General features: G+C 38.3%; 1 protein-coding gene and 1 pseudogene across 2 annotated transcripts; both read right to left on the bottom strand.

Moving 5' to 3' along the window:
- Positions 1–482: 482 nt before the first annotated feature.
- Positions 483–4857, bottom strand: LOC112276678 (uncharacterized; annotated as a pseudogene). The gene is made up of 9 exons (XR_016500785.1): positions 4051–4857; positions 3789–3858; positions 3542–3673; positions 2537–3324; positions 2271–2360; positions 2016–2111; positions 1718–1820; positions 1426–1529; positions 483–1053 (listed from the first exon to the last, which is right to left on the bottom strand). The product of XR_016500785.1 is annotated as an uncharacterized LOC112276678 (transcript).
- Positions 4858–4995: 138 nt separating this feature from the next.
- LOC112276680 (formamidopyrimidine-DNA glycosylase) lies at positions 4996–10620 on the bottom strand. The gene is made up of 10 exons (XM_024508220.2): positions 9372–10620; positions 8932–8983; positions 8402–8462; positions 7651–7719; positions 7346–7471; positions 7102–7152; positions 6702–6779; positions 6291–6390; positions 6111–6145; positions 4996–5984 (listed from the first exon to the last, which is right to left on the bottom strand). The coding sequence occupies exons 1-10, from the start codon at positions 9598–9600 to the stop codon at positions 5229–5231; spliced, it is 1557 nt and encodes a 518-aa protein (XP_024363988.1). The 5' UTR covers positions 9601–10620; the 3' UTR covers positions 4996–5228.
- Between the last annotated feature and the right edge of the window lie 11934 nt (positions 10621–22554).

Below are 22554 nucleotides of genomic sequence, written 5' to 3'. Positions count from 1 at the left end.
CAGAATCGCTTTACCTGCACACCTGAGCTCATTCGGATGATTGCCTATTTTTGTCCTTTTAGTCCTTTTGGGACATTTTTATCCGATTTGCCCCCCTTTTTGCCTATTGTGACTTTCTGTGATCAAGACAACGCCATGTTAGCTCTTGCCTAGTATTTGGATTGTACCGAAATCAGCATAGCAACAAGACCCCTTACCGAGCAAATGCTAACGTGGTATACAAAATGTGCATCCAAAATGGAAATCAGCCATTCGTACTTTCGGCCCTTAAGGATCGACGCCATTATTTCTCTCGATATTTAATCGTTTCCAGTATCGTTGAATCCGACATGCTGTGTACCATGGCAGCCATTTTTCTCTCTTCTTTTCCTGCAAACGTTCATTTTTTATGTTTTTTAATATCCACCTTGATCTTTTGATAAAGAGAAAAATTCTATGTTGTCAAAAACTGTGGCAAAACTGTAAATCAGTTTGAGGTCTCACCTCCAGTTCAAGCGGACCCAAAATTATACATAATGGAAGGTTAATGCTGGTGATAATCTTCGTGGATTTACCCTAATTTCCGCAAGTTCTACAGTTTTCAATTTGGTGTTGTTTTCTGATACCCGCATTAGTTCGGCAACTTCTTCTACGCTTTGGCTTTTCTTACCCATTTGTTGAAGCTCCCATTTAAAACTGAGATTCTGTCCCCAGTCCAGTACCTCAATAGTAGTGAGTCGGAGAAGAGTGCCTATGCTAGAGGCATTTGGCATCGAAGTCTAATCCTCCGTCAACTAACTCATCCACTTGTAATCTAGATTGATTTGTAATAAGCAGGATGGGTTAACCGAAATATTGGAAGAGAAGTAGATAATGCAGACAATATGGACACCAAGGTGGCAAGTCCGATTTAATAACTGGAAGAAGCAGTTCCCAGCAGAAGCATACAGAAGTGACAAAGCAGTTTGCAAAGAAATAACACTTCAATTTCGTCATGAATGAAAACATCACTTGTGTACTCAACAGCTCCTCTTCTACTTCTTCGTTCTCCTTTATAAGAACCGAGTACTGCCACTTCCAACAGCAACAGCTTTAGCATCATTTACACATGGATGTGATTTTCCTGTTTCGATCTAGTAGACTTGCTCAACGTGAAAAATTCGTGTTGTTGGTTATGGCATTGAATTTGAGCACACATATGTCTATCGATGATCATACAGATTTGCCAAGAAAATTTTCTGAGGGGATTCTTTTGAGTGATAGTTTCAATTCAAAACGGGAAAGCATCACGAGCACTACCCAGAGAAATTTCTGTGGAACGTCAGAATTTGCTTGAATCTCAACAGAAGTAAAAACAAAGGTTCTGGTGCATTCGCGACATAAGATTTATGATACCGAGTATTTGATTAACCCAATATCTTCACTGTGTAGTGGAGATGTTCTTACCTCAGAATTAAAAGTATCGAACTCCTGATTCTCAAGAGCTTGAAAATCATCCACAAGTTTCTTTTCCAAACGCGCTCCTTCCAATGTAGATGCCTCAGTGTTCCCTTCAAACCCATGCCATGTCCCTCGCAATTCACATGATTTTCTATACTTGATTGCACACACACGTCAGTTCCTCTTTCATCTAATCAGCCATGGAACAAACAGTAAGTCTAACGGTGACACCAATTACCATCACTTTACTGATGACACAAGTCACAGGTGTAGCAGTAGAGACGTCAGAGGAACTTACGAACAATTTCCATCTCAGCATCCAAGTACTCATTGTATTCTACTTTGTGTTCAGCTCTTGCAGAAGCTAGTTGCTCCTCTACTTCTTTGTGATGAAAGGTTGCCTGTGATTATGCCGACAATCACTGGCATGCGTGTCATCTGAGTGTTCACCGATCGATTCTTACTGTAAAAACTCAAGAGCTCAATAATGGAGCTAACCTTTCTTCCAGATAATGAAAAGACCTAATATATTACGACAGCGGCATCCATTTTTAAATGAAGTGACTTAGACTTTTCAAACAGTCATAGAGCTGTACCATCTCAAACTGTGTTACAAGTTTTCCATAGTATGCGTCCACTATTTCTTGCTCATGCATCGAAGTAGAGAATCGCTTCATAGCCAGCGCTCGAATCTGTCATCCTTCCAGTACCCACATTCATTTTCAATTTACAAATAGGCTACTGTCAAAAAAATCCCCTGCAACCATGCCTAAATAACATTCACCAGAACACAAACTGAAACTTGCCAATGTATTCAACATTTTTCAATGAAGTCCTTGCTCTAACCAGACCTCCTTTATGAGAGAATTCAAAAACTCGTGCCAGGGCGGCTCCGGCTCTTCGCCTAGTGCCTCCATCTCCTCTACTACAAAAAATTTATTCTGGACTCAAAAACCGGAAATTTTCAACCTGATCAGTAAAAAGTACTGACTAGATAAATCCAGACAAATCCAGAGCGTGTTTTTTAAAAAAGAATGAGAACTTGCGTGATCAAAAGCGTATTAAATACCAAAGAAGAGAAAAGTTTGGGAAGAGAGTTGATAAACCTATGACAGACCTCCTTAGTTTTGACAGAGTTAGCGATGGCAACGAACTCTTTAGTATTCAAAGCAGCGCTGCCGACGAAGAACCCATCAATATCAGGCTGCCTCGCAAGGCCATTGCAAGTAGATGAGGAGACAGAGCCCCCATAAATGATCCTCACGTAGGAGGCCACATCCTCCGAGATATTCTTTCTAATCCACTCACGCATAGAAAAGTGAACCTCTTGCGCTTGCTCGGGAGTGCATGATTTGCCAGTACCAACAGCCCATACGGGTTCATAAGCCAGCACCACTTGGATCCAGTCCGGGACTTTGCTGACCAACGCTTGAAGCTGGTCGCACACAACGCCGTTTGTGAGATTCGATCCCCTACAGTGATGATCACACCCAAACCTCGAGACAATGCATACGCGGCTTTGCGAGAGACCATGGAATTCGTCTCCCCCATGAAGTGTCTGCGCTCAGCATGTCCCAACACTACCCACTTCACGCCCACATCGACCAGCTGATCAGCACAAATCTCTCCTGTAATTGCACCTCCTTTGCCAGTCCAGCAGTTTTGGGCGGCCACATCGATTCTCTTGGTTAGAGTTTCTAGCACTTGGTGGATGTACAGGAAAGGAGGACAGACGACGATTTCTACATCTTCCTCGAACTCGACCTCGTTGAGGTCATCCACAAGCTTTTTGATCGAGTCTTGAGTTCCGTTGCACTTCCAGTTGCCACCAAGGAAGAACTTGCGACCAGTGGGCACGACTTTCCTGGGGAAGATCCCAGCACCCTCCGTGTGTGCCCTAGAGAACTGATCAGAGCCAGCAACAATCTCATCACAACCGAAAACCATAAGTAAACACGACTGCGACCACGTCTGAGCAATGATAAAATCTATTGCAGCCTAAGTTGGGCATACCTCGAGGATCAAAAATTGCGAAGTGGAGTACACGAGCTCGGGAGGACAAACTACGCGATTATGAGGGAATTTTTACGCTCAGTAAGAAATGATGTATAGCAAGTCTTACTTCAAGGAAAAAGTAGCAGAGAGCCTTAGTGGAGTCCACTACTTCTTGCTGCAACTCCAGAAACTTGGAACTCTCTGCAGCCTGCCACTTCCAGTAGCAAGCGGAGTGCCATCGGAGCTTTTCATACAAATCCTGAGCTTCCCTCGCCCAAAGCAGTTTTCGCGTCATCACTCCAGCGCTAACATGGACACTCATGGACAAGCGAAACAGAGCGTTGGGCTCAGAATGATACGAGGGGAGAACTTACACTGTAAGGGAAGGTACACTTCCTATCCTCCAGCTTTGTCATTAGCCGAACTGTAACGTGTTGCAGAGCTCTGTAAGTCAAACCCTTCATCAGATGCGACGCAATAAACACAAATGAGCAGCTCAACCTTGAGCTGTATCTTAGAGGCTAATCTGTTACAAATAAGATTTGTTAACACTGTTGCGATGATGCAAACAAGGTTCAGCTTCCAGCACTAGTAGATAGGAGCTTCTGCTGCATCATTTCGAAGGTAGACTCTCACCTGACCATGGTAATGGCGTCGTCAATGAACCGAAGCAGCACGTAGCAAGAGATCAATGTCGGATTGCTGGAAATCATTGTTGTAGCCTCTTGAAATTGAAGATCCACCACCATTCCCGCGGTTCCGGCACACGCGCATCGTCCCTGAGTAGTGGTCATCGAATTCTTCACACACACCAAGCTGCATCACCATATTGTACAAATTCGAGGATGCCAGAGGAATATCTGGGCTGCGGTAATTTCAAACACCCCAGCTCAGTCAGAATTCTATGTAAGCTTCGCAACTGTAGAGCTATCTTTCGAAGGTGTTGAGAGCAATCAAGGCCAGATCAAATTTGGAAGTAATCGACTATGACAGAACGTCTGGGCGAGCACAGATAGTTGCAGTTGTGGTTAGAATAAGGTCCGTCGTGAAGGGCAGGACAGAGCCGAAGGGGAAGCCAATATAAGACAGAGTTGTATTCGTTACAGTTATGGACTCGAAAGGTCTAGTTCTTTCCTGGTCTCCGACAAGCGTTCCTACCAGTTCTGCTTGATTTTCACAAAGCTCGCTCTTTCCCCACGGACATTTGGCAGGTGTAAACAGGGATTTCTTTGAGTTGTTACTCCATGTCTCAGTCCAGGGTCGCGGAATCTTCACAATTCCTACCTAGATGTTACAACCTCGTTACAGTATGTCCAAAGGAATATCTTGCATAACCAGTTACCTCACCTTGAATATCGCATCATGACCCAAGTTTGTTTTTGAGTTTCACACCATGTGAAGGCTTCAGTTAAGATAAAGTGCGTGTTCTGTGACCAATAGACGCACTTGGTAGATAACAACGGAAGAAGAAGGATCAAGACAGGCCCAGAAACAATAATCCCCCTCTAGTACACGTTTGATCAACAATACCTGAGATGTGTGGATTTGCAGAAGAAAAATGAAGGCACGAAAAAACACAAGTAGATAAAACTCTCAACACTGTCACTGATTACAATATAGAACGTCTACAACTCGATGTGTGCAACAACAAATGTCCACTACACTACGGGTGTGAGCAACAACAAATACAGCAAAATTGAGCTGGAAGAGTCAATGCACCAGTAAATAAACATGCACACTTCACCAGCAAAGAGCCACTTTAAAATGACAACCTAGCTAGTCAAAAGGCTGCATCTAAAAAGATATCAAATTTGTCAGCTGGACGATTTCGCCTTTGGTGGACGGCCTCTCTTCTTCGGCGTTGGCGTCGTAGCGGCGGCTTCGGCAAACTGTGTTTGAGCCTCTACCGAGTCATCTTCACCCTCAGCTTCAGATTTAACCTTCGGAGGCCGACCTCTACGCTTTGGTGTAGCACCAGCCTCCTCTACTTTGGCCTTCTTCGCAACTTCCACCTCTTCTGCAGCTTCAGGTTTAGCCTTCGGTGGCCTACCCCTGCGTTTCGGGGTTAGAGGACTAGCTAGATCAGCTTCACCTGCAGCCGGCTTGCCACCCTTGCCTCCCGAGGCAGGAGCCTCTTCCGAAGACTTGCTGACTGATTCCTTAGAAGCATCTGTTTTTGCCTTCGGAGGTCGGCCTCTTCGTTTGGCAGGCTCACTATCCTTTCCACCTTCCTCTCCATCGCTAGCGCGAGAGGGAGTTTTCAGCTTCGGAGGTCTACCCCGCTTCTTTGCTCCTGGAGCCGCAGCAGGACTGGCGGTCGCATGACTCTTAGCTGAGCTGTCGCCTTTGTTTTTCGGAGGTCTTCCCCTGCCACGCTTCGGTGTTTCGGTGACGCCCGTTTTCACCCCGCTCGCCCCTTTTTCAGCTGCTGACCCTTCGGTGACTTCCTCTACATTCTCACCGTCGGAATCAGGGTCTGTCACCGCATCCTCGTCAATAGCTTGACTCGTCTTAGCACCTTTCAGCTCAGGTCCAGTATACTTCTGTATGTTGGGAACGAATACTGACGTCTGGAACAATCACTTAACTTGTTAGCAAATCTAGAAAAGATTTCGAACTTGAAGTTACAATCCACATCAGCTGAGGATACTGAGATTAAGACCAAGCGCTTTACGGTTAAATAAAAAACCACTTACCCTTCCGCTGAAGCTTATCGTCTCAATCTGATTTCCTGCAAGAATCAGAGATGGAATAAAATACATAGCTTACATTGAAGAACGAAAGAGTGGTAACATTCCAGGAGGTGGCGACAACTATTCACTACTAATACTACTCTCAGACGGCAATCAGGCATGGAATAAAAATTGCTCGTATACCATCAATCATTCCAAGCTTCTTGTCCCCAAGATGATGACAAAGCCAACTTCGAGGATATTGCTCCTTATCTCCATCAACGGAAACCGCCTTATCCAAAACCTTCAGTCAATTCCCCAGTGTAAACCAGCGACAGCTAAAATCAGTTGGTCTAAAAGAATACAAATAGCATCAGAGTAATATTACATAGGCACACTTCAGGTGTTCGGGTTCCGGACACAACTATCATGCAGAAATCCATACGGGTGATCCTTCACAGTAAAGCTGATGCGTTTAATAACGAAAGGTGAAGAGCAACACACTTGAATGCAACAAAACTGCAGGGTACAAACATAATTAATCTATAACAATTAAAAATCAATCTAATCATAGCTCACTGCAAACAATTTGATTGCTTTCAGCTGAGCACATACCTCCCTGATGGCTGTGTGTAATTTGGCAACTTGCTCCTCCGTCAATGAATTAACCGACTGTTCAGGATGTATTTTTGCCTACGAGAAAATTATTTAAATAGTAAGATCAAAGCACTTTACAGAGGTTATGTTACAAACTCCCCTTCATGAAGAATACTACACCACACATATACAAGATATTGAAGTAATTCATAGAGAGGCCTTCGCATCTGTTAGCATGGTACACGCTCATGACATGAGAACTGTTATCATGGCACCGCCACATTATCATGATCTCCAGGAACGACAAAGCTGACATGGCTCAGAGTGAGGCACAGCAAATGTGTCTTAAATATGACCCGAGGAAATCTCCAATATAAAATTAAAAATACTACCAGGTTAGAGGAGTATAGAAACATACCTGAAACAGCACTTCATCTCCCACCCAATTTCCTATGCCTGAAAGAAAACTCTGCAATCACAGACACACTCCCACAAACTCTTCTTCAATACCAAGATTGCACACGCGCGCGCGCGCCCAAACAAAACAAACAAAAACAAAACTGAGAAGGGGAAAACGAGTAAAAAAGATGTGATATAGATCATCTCTCGAAGTTCTTAAAAGTCAGCAACTATCTTACAAAATTTTCACTGCTGTCCAGTACCTGATCAAGAAGAAGAGCTTTCACAGATCCTTTCTTGGTTTTCAATGCTTCAGTAAACTGCTCCGCATTTGGAAGCTCAAGATAGGCATCGAATCCTAGCTCGGAAATGGGCGGCGCTATCGAAGGCTGCAAAATTCATGTCAAGAAACAATCATGATAAGTCTTTACTCTGTACTCTACGCAAAGTATGATATAGTACACAAATCAAAGAACTAAAGTTTACGAAGAAAAAGTGCTTTATCCATATGAAGGCCACAACTTCGGCAGGGGAAACAAACTTGACATAAAGGTTTAAGAACACGTACATTATCAAGGAGGCGTACGCGGCCAAAGCGAAGTTTGTCAGTAAATGCCACCTCCACTCCGTTGTCCAGCTGAATTCCACCAGCAAACTCTAAACGTGTCATTAACCCAACACCACCAACATACTCACAACTGTAGGACTCAAACCATGATTTTCGAACATGGATATTGAAAGAATTGAAAGGGCACAACACACAGCACCCTACTAGAATACAATACTGACTCACGTGTGACATCGTACTAAAATGAACAACATTCACAGGAATAATGATAATACAATACATCCACAACCATCAATATCTCATTCAAAACTACCAACTCCAAACATGTACAATAGCAATGATCTGAAACATCATTTGCTTCATTTCAGATCTCAAATTGTTCGAGTTACAGGAATATCGTATTCTGTGACTAGATTCTAGATTATGCATTTTAAACAGACAGATAGACTTATTGAGGGTAAAGGCCAACAAAAACCTCATTCCAAAAGGCCGACGCCGGCACGACAGAACAACCTAAACAACGAATGTCAACGCTTCTAATTGCGACAGGCTGGGTTAAAGGGCTAAGTCAGATCCGCTAGAGTGACGTGGGCAGACAAAAACATCCATTGGCATTATTGAAACGTAGGTGAATCTCTCTCTCTCTAGCTCTCTCTCTCTCTCTCTCTCTCTCTCTCTCTCTCCAACGCACGCACGCACAAACAATTCGCTTCCAAATTATTAGATAACAGAAGAGGTAAGGAATGCACACCTGCAAAAGTACTTTCGAGTGAGTTGTCGGAAACGCTTCTTCTTCGTCGCTCACTTTGGGGCTGCAACATTCAATCGAATACGCTCATTCTAGTGACCAGACTTAGGTGCGATAAAAGCATGTAAGACCGAAAAACACTAGATACGATTCCTCGAAATTAGCTGACACCCTATTAAACGTTCCCCCCTGATATACAAGTTAAGAGAATCAGATCTCATGTCTCCCAATAGACCAATTAACTCAAGAACTCTAGTGAGTCCCAAGAAATCTGAAATCCTTAGTCAATTCGATCACCTGTATGTAACAGTGTCCAAAGGCAACTTGTGCTGAAAAAGGCGTCTATTTGGAATACTCGTGTTCTGTTTATATTGTTCGCTTTTCTATTCAGTCCTGGCTCGCTACACTGGACTAAAAGAAATTGAAAAGTTTACACTCGGCATCGACGCACCAAACCCCATATGTTCCTACAGTGCAGTTTCAGGAAAAGTGGCGTAACAGCTTATTCAGAACACAGAATGAATCGTACTTACCTCCTATACTGTGAGCCCTTGGCACCCTTGACAATGAACGCACTGCTCGTGTCTGCACAGTAACGTCCATCAGCAAGATACGAGAGCAAAAGTTCTGTACTGGAAGAACGCCAAGAATAAGAGCAAACAAGGCTTTTGGCTTAACACACATTGCACCTCGGCCATAGAAAGCGAGAGCTTCATTCACCAAAATATAAAAAGTTGAATAGTTAAGCAGGCTGTAAGAGCCATCCTCATTAGAGTCTCCTCTACTAGCACGGAATACTAAGTATGATAGGCCATAAAAACAAGTGATGAGAACTTCTACCCATATCTGAAGGACTTAAATAATGCTGCTCAAAAAAACAACAACAAAAAGCGATTACGACAAAAATAAAAACACAAACAAGAACAAAACAGAGAAAAAGGATCGATAGTAACAAAGTTCAGGAGGCACTCACCGAACTGGTAGGAGGGCCACGGACGAGAATCGAGTTGCAGCCAAATATGCTTGCCCTCTCGAAGGGCGCTTACAATCTTTTTACCCGTCAGAGTTTCCTGGAGCACAGCCGGCGTCACTCCATCGATAACTTTAGTGTCGTTGTCCACAATGGCCTTCACTATCGTCGCCCCAAGGCAGTGGCAGTTCACCAGCCTTTTGGCCGCCTCCACCTCTGGTAGCTCAGCCATCTCGAGCCCGTTCCAAAATTCTTCCTCCCCCTACCCAAAAAAAACAAAAACTACGACTTCCGCTCCCCTCGAACCAGTCACTTGTCTTCCAAACGTTCGGGAAACCCCAGGAAAAGAAACACCTCCAACCCCTTCCCACAAGGATCCCTGTTCTACCTTCAAGCCAGAGCACCAAAGTAAGCACCGCTTTCCGCTAACAAGCAGCAATAGCGCCTCGGTGACGCGACAACAGCCATAAATATTCTCCCACGAAACAAATCCCTCGGCCCCTCGGTTTCAAGTCACACCAGACAACATCCACCACACCGAGGCGACAACAGCATGGACCCCCCACGAAAAAGAATGCCCGCCTCTAGCAACAATCTCGGATTCCGCAAGTCGTGATCTAGCTCTAATCCGTCCTGAAGATGGACACGGCGACAAGCCAGTGCCTTCCGGGGCGAAACCAAAACCTCACACACGCTGGCGCCCGCCCTCCTCACCACCACACCGCAAGTTCAAAATGCTCACGGTTGGAGGCAGAGGAAGGGGGAAGGGAGGGTGAAACCTCTCTCTCTCTCTCTCTCCCTCTCTGGGTTTGCTGTTTTAGTGGTAACAAGGGAATATAGGAGGGAAAAGGGAGGGAGTAGTAATACTACTACTACTACTACAACTGTGTGTGTTTGTGTGTGTGTGTGTGTTGTGACCCAAGTAAAGTGATTCCAGCTCCTCCGTCTGCGCTCACCTCTCCTCTCCTCCTCGACTCGCTTCGTCCCACCTCGGCTCGAGAATCATTACACCGCCCTCGGTGTGTCGAAGAAGAAGACGTGGAAAGTGGACGATGGGTGGATTCCCGCCCTTCTCCCCCACCCCCTACTGCTACTGCTACTAAGATTACTGTTACTACTACCACTGCTTATGCCCCTCTCTCTCTCACCGCACTCTCTCTCTCTCTAGTCGCGGCGACCTAAAATGCGCCCGGCTGTTCCGGAATTTGGAATTCCCGCCCTGCGGCAACACCATCTCCTTGGTCTTCGTCTTCTCCTGGTCCTGCCCATCCCCGTTTCCCTCCCTCCTCCGCATACCCGTGCGAGTCCTGCACTCTCGGCATCATTACCAAGCTCTCCCACACTCTTCTTCCTGATCATGACACGTCAGTGCAGTTCTCGTACCTCCCCACCTTGCCATCCTTCCTTCCTTCCTGCCCTGCCCTGCCTGCGACCCACCGACGAAGATTGCTTGCATACTCTCTAAGATGGATCGGCTATGTTTAGGTTCTTCACCCTCCCCCCCTGACAATGACCTACCCAACTTAACCTTACGTTTGTTTCCGGTTTGTGTGTGTGTGTGTGTTCCGGTTGCTTCCTCATGTTCTGAGGAGCTCGTGGATTTCTCCTCGTTTCTCTTCATGCGGTGCATGGTGTCGGAGATTTTTCCTCGTTCGCTTGTAGGAGGATAATGTGGGTAGAGGGGTGAGGGTGTGTGCGTGTGTGAGTTGATTGGCCTTGCCGACGGAAGATCATGTTCTTATTTGAGGTGGGCTGGTGGTGGATTTGAGCATGGTTGTATGTTTGAGTTTCGACTGCGAGAGCAAGAATTGTCGCCACCGATGTCCGGTTTGCAGATTAATGCCTTCGACTGCAGCCAGGTTGTATGATGTGAGAGATCGTAGCCTCACTGCGGGCTGTGCATCGCCGTAGAATCTAGAAGAGTGATTGAAATTCTTCCGTGGTATTTGTAGGTACCATTCTGGGTTCCATAAATGAGGTACGAGTTCGGTACCATTCCATGTCCCCGACTGGTATCATGTATAAGGTGATCGGTCATGTTCCTACCTTCCGTACGATGTCAGCCAATGAGTGCCTGCTGCTGCTATTGTCCAAATATGTGAACAGTGAGTGCTTAGTACTTTGAGCATTTCGCTCTCGCTGTAACTTCTCTACCCGTTTCATGCGATTGCATGGAATTGGTTTGCATTTTGGAGAGCTGACTCTTCTTCTTCTTTTTTAATCTTTATTTCCCTTTTTGCCCCCAATTTCTGACGTTGGTTCCACTCTGTAATTCCGCATTGATTGTTGCCTTTTACGGCACTATCAGATGAATTTCGTCTTTTGGAGCTTTTACTTACGAATTGTCTAATCGCTAATTATAGCAATGAGGAAGTCATGGAATCTGCATAGAAACAAGCAATCTGAAAGAATCCGGGATTGTGTCATCATAGCAAACACAGGCCCTTAACGTCCAATTGGTGGCGAAATAAAACTAAAAACTGAAAAGTCTAGTACTGGAGAAGGCAGTGAACTCACAGGCAGCTGGCTGAAATATTCCGTCAAAACATAACGATAAACAACAAACCTGTTTTCTATACTATCCGGCGATGTTCTCCCATCTGAGGACGGCTTGGTCGATTCAAAGCAGAAGCAGATTTAGATCAAACTCCCGATGGAGAAGGGTTTTACCTCGACATAATTCCAAGGAAGATTCCAAAGCTGAAAGTTGATGGAACATTTATAAATATTTTGACTTCATATCAAGTCTTGTACTGTATTTAGTGTGTGCGAAATGATGAACTTCAGCCTGATTTTAGAATTCCTTTATTTTTTTTAAAGTTTAAAGCTCATACACTATTTCCAGCTCATTTACCAATGATGGGAGTACATTAATCCTTGCCTTTATTTCAAATCAGTTTCAAATTCTAGTACAAAGAAGCCTTGGGTCCATTTTATGTTGTGAAACATTAGATTGAAAAACATAAGAATTGTTGTCAGATCGCAAAGGAATTATAAGTGTACAATGATTTTAATTTTAAAAAAATGTTACACATGCAAGCTTTTGCAATAAGACGATTATATGTGTAAATTTAGTATTTTCCATAGCAAAAAATGTGAAATATGGTCTCAAAAGTTTTGAGAATTGATATAAACTGTGAGCTTTTTAGACAAACGCAGCCTAATGTCAACCATTCACAGACGAATTTTTTTCTGACTTCGTACAGAGAAATCGCTATCAAAAAAACCCATCAAGGTTTTTATTGATGAGCAATAAGGGTTGTACTGAATTGTGTGGATACGGATCATCTTCTGCGCAGTAGTGGTTATTTCAACGAGAGAGGTGAAGGACAATGCAGCAGCGCAACAGTGTGCTCTACATTTGAAGATGTCGAATGTGGATATGCGTTCTTCACCCAACCTGGAGTACGAACGGGATAGAATACCGCCTGCGCATTCAGAAGGTTGATCCCTTTCTTTCCCGCTACAGATTCATGGTGATGAAAAGGCACGATTGCAGCAGCGTGATTCCTTCCCACACAGTTTGCTTATCTTGATGTAGGCACGTGATAGCACATCATGGGACTTGTCTCAAGGGTAATTTCGTGGTGAGGCGATTCATCTGGTGCAGCAATGTGGATCATAACAAAACATGCTGTGCTCATCATTGTCGGGTCTGTGACTGCTCTGCTTTGACTTCTCAGCTACAATTTAACTTGTTAGTACCTCACGCGAATGTACAACGAAACACAGATTGAAGTCATAAAGCAGAGGTATAAAGGCCTTGGAACAAAATGATGGTTTGGCCATACCTGCAGAGCGATTAAGGCAGGGGATCTGTAACAAATATGAAAGTAATATAAAAATAAGTACAATTATTCGTGAATTTGGAGAGAAATTAATACATTGGCAAATGTGGGTTACGATTACTGAATTGAAGACTGAAAACCTGGAGGAACTTCAGGTACTTTACTAAAGCTCCACCATGCTTTCAACTTGCATCGACCTCGGTATCGCATTAGAGGATGTATCCCGACTTATATGCTGTTGCTAGTTTTATTTCAAACAGTTTTCGAAGTCACGTCACCCTGGCCGTTGTATAAACTTAGTATAGAATGAATATATACAATATCCTGAATCCTTGAAGACCCTCATAGTGATAACAAAGAAGGCAAAAAATCTCCGCATACTAGTCACAGCTTTCTGCAGCAGGTTCCCGTGTAGAAATGGCCCTCACAGCTACAGCGTCTATCTTTTTAAGTGCACGCGGGCAAAAACCGATCCCCGAACCGGAGCATCAGGAGCATCCTTAATTCTTGTCAGAATGTTTGCTCTAACATTGTTGATCATAGTAACATGAGAACGCACACTTTCATTCTCACCCAACAAGGGCTTATTACCTGTACGTAGTCAAGCACAGATAAAGAGCACCTGGTACAAAATGCTCCCACAGCAATCTGTGTAAAAGTGGGAGTGTCTCGGAAGGCAAGGACAATGCAGCCGAGGGCTTAACAATATCCACTGGATTGAAGAAGCCTGAGCATTGATACCCACATTTCATCAACTTCGCATGCGCTTACATCTAAGATGCTGATGCAGTCATCTACCAAACTATCTCAAGATGCAGGTAATAACAATAGTTTACCTTCCTCATACTCTCACGCTGTCGTCAAATCTCAAGTTACTATATCCTTTAAGTTCCTCGTGAACTTCGAAATCCCAAGTTCTGTATTCTCAGCAACAAACCTTTTCATCGCTCCATCAAACCCGAAAACTCACCGAAAGTTGACATAAGGGTTCAATGGTCGTAGCAAAATCATTGCCGGCACAGGTGATAACCTTCAATGCTGCTTAGCAAGACATGAAAGCATCCATTCGGCTGTTTAGGTTAGCTACGAAAGAAATCCCACGAAGTTCAAACAATGGTGCATCTGCATCCCTGATCTCCCAGCCAGGCAGCACCTATCCATGAGACGATGTCAATTCGCTCAACTCTCTCACGCTCAACGCACCCATTCAGTCTATTCTCACAGACAACCTCACTCCACCCCATGCGTTGAGCTCATGATTTCCAATTTTTTTAAAAAAAACACACACACACGAAAAAGGAGCCCGTTCCTTCAGAGATCGGAATCAACATCAAAGCCTCATGTCCAAATTCGGGCAACATGCACACACAATCAAGCTGCCTTCGAAAACAGACCCACCATCTCGCACTTCAAAGTTACAGACCGCCGAGAACCAACTTCATACTCTCTCGGCACAGTACAGAAGAGATGCAAATTGTGGATACAGGCAGGGACTCTCCGTGAACAACAATGCCGTCTCTGAATGCAAACCTTGCAAAATCTGGGCTGAGTCAGTAGCAACGAGAGTGTATGTTTGTGTGTGTGTGTGTGCCTGTATGTGTGTTAGAACGGCGATGAAGATTCCCATTGTGAGTTGTGGCGTTATGGCCAAATGCTTCACTCTCGACAGAGCGAGCCACGCACTTCCAGTGCTATAATCGCATCGACGAACACGACGAAAACGACGAGATATCGTGGAAGATAGAGAAACGGCAGATTCTTTCATATATATCTATATATATATACATACACACAAACAAACACATTTTGAAACACACCGGCCTCGTAAATGGAGCGGTATTCGGCGCGAGGGAGGTGACCGGGGGTGGGGGTGACCCCGCCACCCTCATCAAGCCTTTCTGCCTATGTGGCACTGACGATGCGACGGTGGAGGGGATCCCGTTGAGAACGAGGATGAGTACCATAGTTCCTGTCTTTGGCTTGGGAATTCCTTGAATTAGAATAATAATTATACTAATATGTTATAAAATTCTGTGCATGTACCTGTGCTAATTTTCACTGTGGTTATCAATTGGTTAACGCGGGAAAATAATTTTTTATCATACCATTGATGAGGAAGATGCAAAAAAACATTAAAAAAAATGTTGGTGATGATTGGCAGAAGTTAATCATACAATTGAAATGTTGATAGGAATTCAAGTATACAACGAAATGTGCATCAAAATGTATTATGAAAAACAAAAACAAAAAAAAAAACTCAATCAGCAAACTGGGTCATATATTTTTATATCTATATAAGACAGTTTGGATATAACACAAAGAGACAGAGAAGCCTTTTGATTGGTTGTGAAGAAGGAAACGCAAGGAACGCATGGAACTTGAGGATTATGGGAACCAAAGAACTTAGGAAAGATAAATCAAGGGAACGAGGGAACATCAGAACCAGGGAACATGGGAACAAAGAGGCATGGATGAGTGAGGGAATGATCGAATGTGCCAAAGGTTGTAGTGCCCAATGGAAGGGTTTCCACTCGTGTGTTTGAGTATATATATATATATATATATATCAGAACTACCATTATCATAAATATGATACTTTAGAATAAAACGAAACAAAAAATAAGTCAAGGTAGCAAAAAAAAATGAGTGGTTTCAAGTACAAACACATTATTAGTTGAAACCTGTAAAGCTGATTGTTTGAATATATATATATATATATATATCAATGAATATGGAAGGAAAAATATTCTAATTTATACACAAATATAAATAAATAAATAGATAAGTAAGTAAACTATAGTGTCATGCTAACATGTAGCATTCATTGAATTCATGCAACTCATGAAACTAACAGTGCTTTGAAAAATGGGACCAGCTGACAGTGTGTCATGTCAGTTCGTAAAGTATATCACTGGTTTCTATTGGACCATTTTAATTTGTGTGAGTATTAACTCACAAACCCAATGTCAATATATGGATATATATATATATATATATATATATAATTGTTTTTACTCCAAATCAATGAGATCATGGGCTTATTGGCATCTGATGATGATGATAGAGAGAGTGTTCTTAATTGTGAATGTTCTCATAACTTTTGGGGGAAAAAGGAATGCCGTTGAACAGATAAATTCTGGTCAAAAATTGGATTTCCCTTCTTTTTATTCTTTTATCTTTCCTTTTTTATTTCTATTATTGTGTCCAGTATTAAAACAATTGATGGAGAAATTTTGGCCTAGAAAATGAACTTTGTATGTGCATATATATGAATATACATGTTCAAATATATATATATTTGAATGTATACCTAAGTTTTTATGTTCATATTTGTGATTCATTTGAGACTTTGCTAGTGTTAATTTTGAAAATCAATTAAATAAATAAAATCAGATTCAATAAGGTTGATTGGGAAGAATCACCAAATACAATAATAATAATAATAATAATAATAATAACAAAAAATTAAGTTGTATTAATAATAGATGGAAGGATTAAAGAAATTCAAGTAAAGAGGATTTTTTTATTTAGAAAGTTGAAAATACTAAATGTAAAAAATACAATTTTAATTTTAAAGAAAATTCTAAAGAAAGTTATAAAGGGGATAAAGGTAGAGATGAAGGAGGTTGAAAGAGTAAAGGAGGAAAGAAGGGCGCCACATTTAGTTGATATACAAGCAAATTTTAAGTATGTGTATATGGTAGTGAAGGTTTCTACTGTTTTTCATTTTTATTCTTAAATTCAATGTTACCAATTAAAGAATTTTAGAAAAAAGAGCCAAATGTGCTAAGATGGTTGATAAATCACAACCTCTGATAAACATCAATAAAAAAGTAAAATTAAATTTTAGGCTGCTGCATTTTCATAAGCACGTTTTCTAAATTAGAATTACATGTACCATAGATGTGAATGAAAAATAATATGAAATAAATAAAAGCATGCAAAAATCATGGATGCCAAGATGCAATACGTTTTTTTTTATCATAAAGATTCTGGTTAATTCCTGGTTTTTTTTTAAACATAATTTACTTATATTATTACTGAATTTTGATTGAGGATGAGAAATACCATTTCTTCAATTCCAAAGGTTATCATTTAATTATGATATATAGGAGTTGATTTGGTTTTATTGGACATAAACTATGTTTGGATTCTTAAATGTATGAGTCTTAGATACTTAACAACAAAAAAGTAAAAGTAAAAGTAAAAGTATCATACTAAGATTTTCCATCCAAAATGAAAAACGAAACATGTAGTTTGTATTAAACAACCCTTGGTTCTATGAAATTTGTTTAAAAGTATTTTAAGTTGAACCCATCAATGCAAACTGGCAAACATGGTTTGAAGCTTTAAGTCCTTTCCATTGTGTTGAAATGGGCCATTTGGGATTCATCTTCTCATTTTGTATTTCCATCCATGATTTTAAATTATATTTAAAGTATTATATTTCTTTTTAAAAACAAAAACTTTTTAGTCTGGCTATTTTTATTGGGCCAAGTGAAATCATCTATTTAGCACGTGACCCATAAACATAAAGTTTGTGCTATCACAAGACTTTTATTGTTCCCTCACATTTAAATTTGTATTTTGGCAACAAAAGCAAGTACATAATGAATCCAAATATATATATATATATACATACATACATACATTCTCCTACTTTTTTCCTCAGAATCATTAGAGTTCCTTTGCTTTTCTTTTCCTTTAACCAACCATCTATGTGAAAGATGGAGTTTTTGTATCAAATCCATACTTTCTATACATCAAATGCATGACCCATATATGTTTAATATTTGTTTTCAAGCACAGTGAGACATTTAATATACTTAAATTGCACAGGATTACAATCTGATGTGTGTAAATATGTATATATATATATATATATATGTATGCATGTTGATTGCAAAGATTTTGTGAGAAGTTTTTGTTGGAAAAAATAATTGTAAGCTAATGGTTCCTTAAAGTGTGATAACAGCGAAGCCAATCATACTGCAAGAAAAACTGGGCAGTTATAGTGTTCCTTTGAGAAAATTAACAGCTAAAGTGGGACTTAGTTGTAAGTATCATTGTAATACTTTTATTACATACATAAAACAATTAATCTGTTGTGATCAAAGTAATTCTTCCAATACATTACTAATGTATTTGACAACATAAGAAATACTTGACTTTACAAATTTATGTTTGAATTTATACAAACAATCATTTAATGTTGGTTTTGATATGCTTCTATAATATGAATGTATGTTGTGTGTATTTATATACATATATCTATGTATATAAAACTGCTAACATCAAAGATATCCTTATGAAATGTACCTACATACACATTTGTGAGCTTCATTAACTTCAAATTGGCTTCCAATAGTGTTCCAATGGGCTTGCACTCCTCTATGTTGAATTGTTTCAACACTTCATTAGTGCACTTACTTTAACTCATTGTAATGCTATTTTTAGTACAAACTCTACTCCAAAGCAATAGTGAAGTTCTCCCAAATCATTCATCTCATACTCTTTTTAAAACTTTGTCTTTGTATATATTTTTTTTATATATGAAAAAATTAAAAATTAAAAAATATAAAATTTTATAAATATTTTTTTCCCATAAATTTCTATAAATAAAATTAATAATTTTTTCAAGTAAATAATAAATTATATGACATATATTTTAATTTTTTGTAAAATTAATCAACAAAAAGAAAAGAAAAGAATAAAATTATAAGCCATTGCACACAAATCTTTTAATATAAATTTATCCTAAATTCTTTTAGTATAAATAATAGTTTTATTGTGTATGTATATAGGGTGCATAGTACTAAAAAGGGGTGTTCACCTAACAATTCCCATGTATAAATATGCATGTCAAAATATATTTAATCACTTGGATTACAATAATGTATGTATAATTTTGCAAAAAAAAATGTAACAATATAAAAAGATGTGGCTGCTTTGAAGAGGAAAAAAAAAATTAAAATTAAAATTAAAATTTCTTCAATACCTTAATAAACATGTGTGTATATATGTATATATATATATATATATATATAACAATTTTGCACCATTGTGATTGACTTATGAACAGACCCACTACTATTGTTCCACCCACAAATTTCAAGATTCTTATCTGCTTTTTTTTATTTCTTATAGTATTTAGGTGTATTATTTAGTCAATGAAGTTTTGAAGATGACTTGAAAACATACATATATATATATATATATATATTTATTGTGAGTTTACAAATTGAGACAATCCATACCAACACCAAAATATCTGAGGTTCATATAGGCAATATTAATGTTGATAATTTGTTTTAGGGATTAATTCATTCTTTTTAGATTACAAAAACACTGAAATTTTGGAACTATAGGCAACAGATCAGAAATTTTAAAAAACTAAAAAAAATCAAAACACTATTTCATGGTTAAATCATATTGACACTTATATCACAGTTATGTTTTTGTGTAAAATTGTGTAAAATATTAAATTTTCAACTATATTGAGTTTTACATCATTTTTTTCATGTGCCAAATTGAAAGAATTACTAAATTATGATGCATCTATTATAAGTATTAATAAAATGATTAAGTGAAGAAACAAATAAAATTGTCTCCATCAACTCATAATCCTCCAAACCATCAGAGTCAAAAGACTAATTCAACATTTTCACTACGTTCATTGACTATCATTTGTGACTTTACTTTTTTTGCAATAATTCAACCTCCTTGGATATCATCACTACTATTAAAGATAAAATGTGGAATTAATTTTTCTTGTGGAAGGCTTTTGTAGTGGTTGTGAACGTGTTATATATATATATATATATATATATATTCAAATAATTATATGTTAAGTCAGAATAAGTCCAAAATTCTTGCTTGCATCTAGGAAGTGCTTTATTCGGACTTGATCAACTCTACATTTGTAAAATATGTAAATTTATTTACTTTAGTGGTTTGAAAAATAAACAAAATGCTATCAAATTAGTCAGTAACACACTTCTCAGGTTTCATGCTTACTGGAGCTCTAGATACTTAACAGTGAGAGATTTTTATTTATTGATCCAGTCTGTATGGACTTTTTCACCAGCATGAGATCCCAGATTTATATGTGGGTTAGACAATAAAAACCTAATTAATTTAACACAATTTAAAATCATACCCAAGAGCATTATTGGTAATAATAAAATAACCATATAATCAATTCCTTAATAATAGGATTCCAACCTTTGAATATTGTTTGATCTTAATGGCAGGATATGTATGTATACACACACACACACACACACATATATATATATATATATATATATATTTCTTTCCTGTTTTGATACCAGTTCTAATTTAAATGATTTAACTTATTTTTACATTAGATTTATATATAAAAGATTTATTGTTGCCATAAATCCGAGTTCTGACGTAGTTTGATTTATTCACATCAAACCTATCCACTAACATTATTTTAATCTACTTCTGTTTTGTCAAATCAATGTAATCAAATTGTAAATATCTTCTTTGGAATTATAATTAAACGCAGACATTTAAATGAATTCTTTATCTAAAACTTCAGTTATTTTAATGCCACTCTTGACGAAAATGTGAAACATCCATATTTAAGTTGTATTACAAAAATGTTGGCATATGACCATTTTAAGAATATAAAATTAAAATTGGTATTTTATGTTACATACCTACTTCTAGAAATATAGAAAAATGCATGTACAAACATCACATGCATGTGTTGTTGATATAAAGACTCTTTATATAAGAGACATAATTAAGCCCTTCTAATGTATGACATTGGGAATTTGGTCCTCCAAAATTTACTATATAACGTAAAATATCCTACTTGCTTTAAATTAAACTTAATACAGGATACCAATGAATGTGAATAGAGCTACATAAAAAGCAGCTACTTTGCATTTAAAGTTCAATAACTACTATTAGTTGTCTTGAAAATATTATCTTACAACTATGAATTTGAAAAAAAATCTCTCATTCTCTTAATAAAAGATATAGTTTTTGATTATATCATAACAAATGTCCAACATTGTAAAAACTGTGCTTCGTTAGAAAGGCCTGGACATATTGTTTGAAACATACATCCAAAGCACTTCAAAAATAAAATAAAATAAAGTAAAGTGAAAACCATTATGAATAAAAATAAATTCTGGTATATTTTTTTAGTATTTATTTTTTAAAAATAACTTAAAGTTATTTATTATTAATGAAAAAATATAAAATTCTCACAAAATACATATATATATATATATATATATAATTTTAAAAACGGATAAAAGTGAGGTTGATCCCAACTTAAGCTTTGTACAAGTAAGCTAACAAGAAGATCATATAAAACTTTGTTATGGATAAGAAGGCTAATGCAATTAGTATCCAAGTCGTAAAACATTTTTATAACAATTTTTTTATTATTTTAAAGCGTTTTTGATAAATCTTGCATAATCACATAAATTATCTAAAGAGACTCATAATTCCAATCTGCTTTTAAGATAATTTTATAGTGAATTTTATAAAATACATTATTTACACCATATAGTATAAGAATTATATATATATATATACACACATATTACATATATATTTAAATTTATAGATATATAAAATTTATAAAATATCAGTTAAAATAAATATATTCATTTTAAAAAATGATGTTATTATAATTTATTAACACAGTTATGTTTCAATTTCCGCTGAATAAAAATAAAAATAGATGTCAATTAATTTCATTAATTTTTAGTCGTTTAATTTCATTAATTTCAATCAATTTTTCACATATTTCAATTTTATAGATTGATAAGGCCATTGGTCTATAAAAGAACTCAAAGTTTAAACAAGAAGTTTGATCGAAACTTTTTAAATTTCAAATTAGAAACAAAACATACATTAAGAATAATTAGCACCATTAACACCAATAAATTGACCACACCAATAATGATATTGTTACAGAAGACAATTTTGTAAAAATCCATTGTAAATGAGTAGTACACTTATTTTCGAAATTTTAAACTTTCTTTTCAGAAGTAAAAAATTTAGGTTGAAAAATAAGATTATTTATTTATTTATTTATTGCATTAAGTTTATTAAGTTTATTTATTTCTTGCATTTTAAAAATAAAAATAATCTAATTCTACAAAAATCCTTTGCTACACAGTGGTTCTTAAGAACTGTGGACTTTTGGCATTCGTCTTTCCCTATATACATAAAAGTTCAGTTCTCGTTTCTTTTGAGTGTTTCATTCAAGCAATTGTAGAAAAAACTATTATCAAGGAACCTATTACATTGATGGTATGTAGACTAATAAAGTATTAAAATGTTAAATTGTTAATGTCTTGTGTGGTGGAATATGCTATTTAATCATGGAAGCTAGTGGTTGGAAAATA

The sequence above is a fragment of the Physcomitrium patens genome, chromosome 24 (genome assembly GCF_059467195.1).
Source record: "Physcomitrium patens ecotype Gransden chromosome 24, ASM5946719v1, whole genome shotgun sequence".
Classification (NCBI taxonomy): Eukaryota; Viridiplantae; Streptophyta; class Bryopsida; order Funariales; family Funariaceae; genus Physcomitrium; species Physcomitrium patens.
Note: the sequence above shows the minus strand (reverse complement) of the source record. Positions and strands in the feature narration are given on the sequence as shown.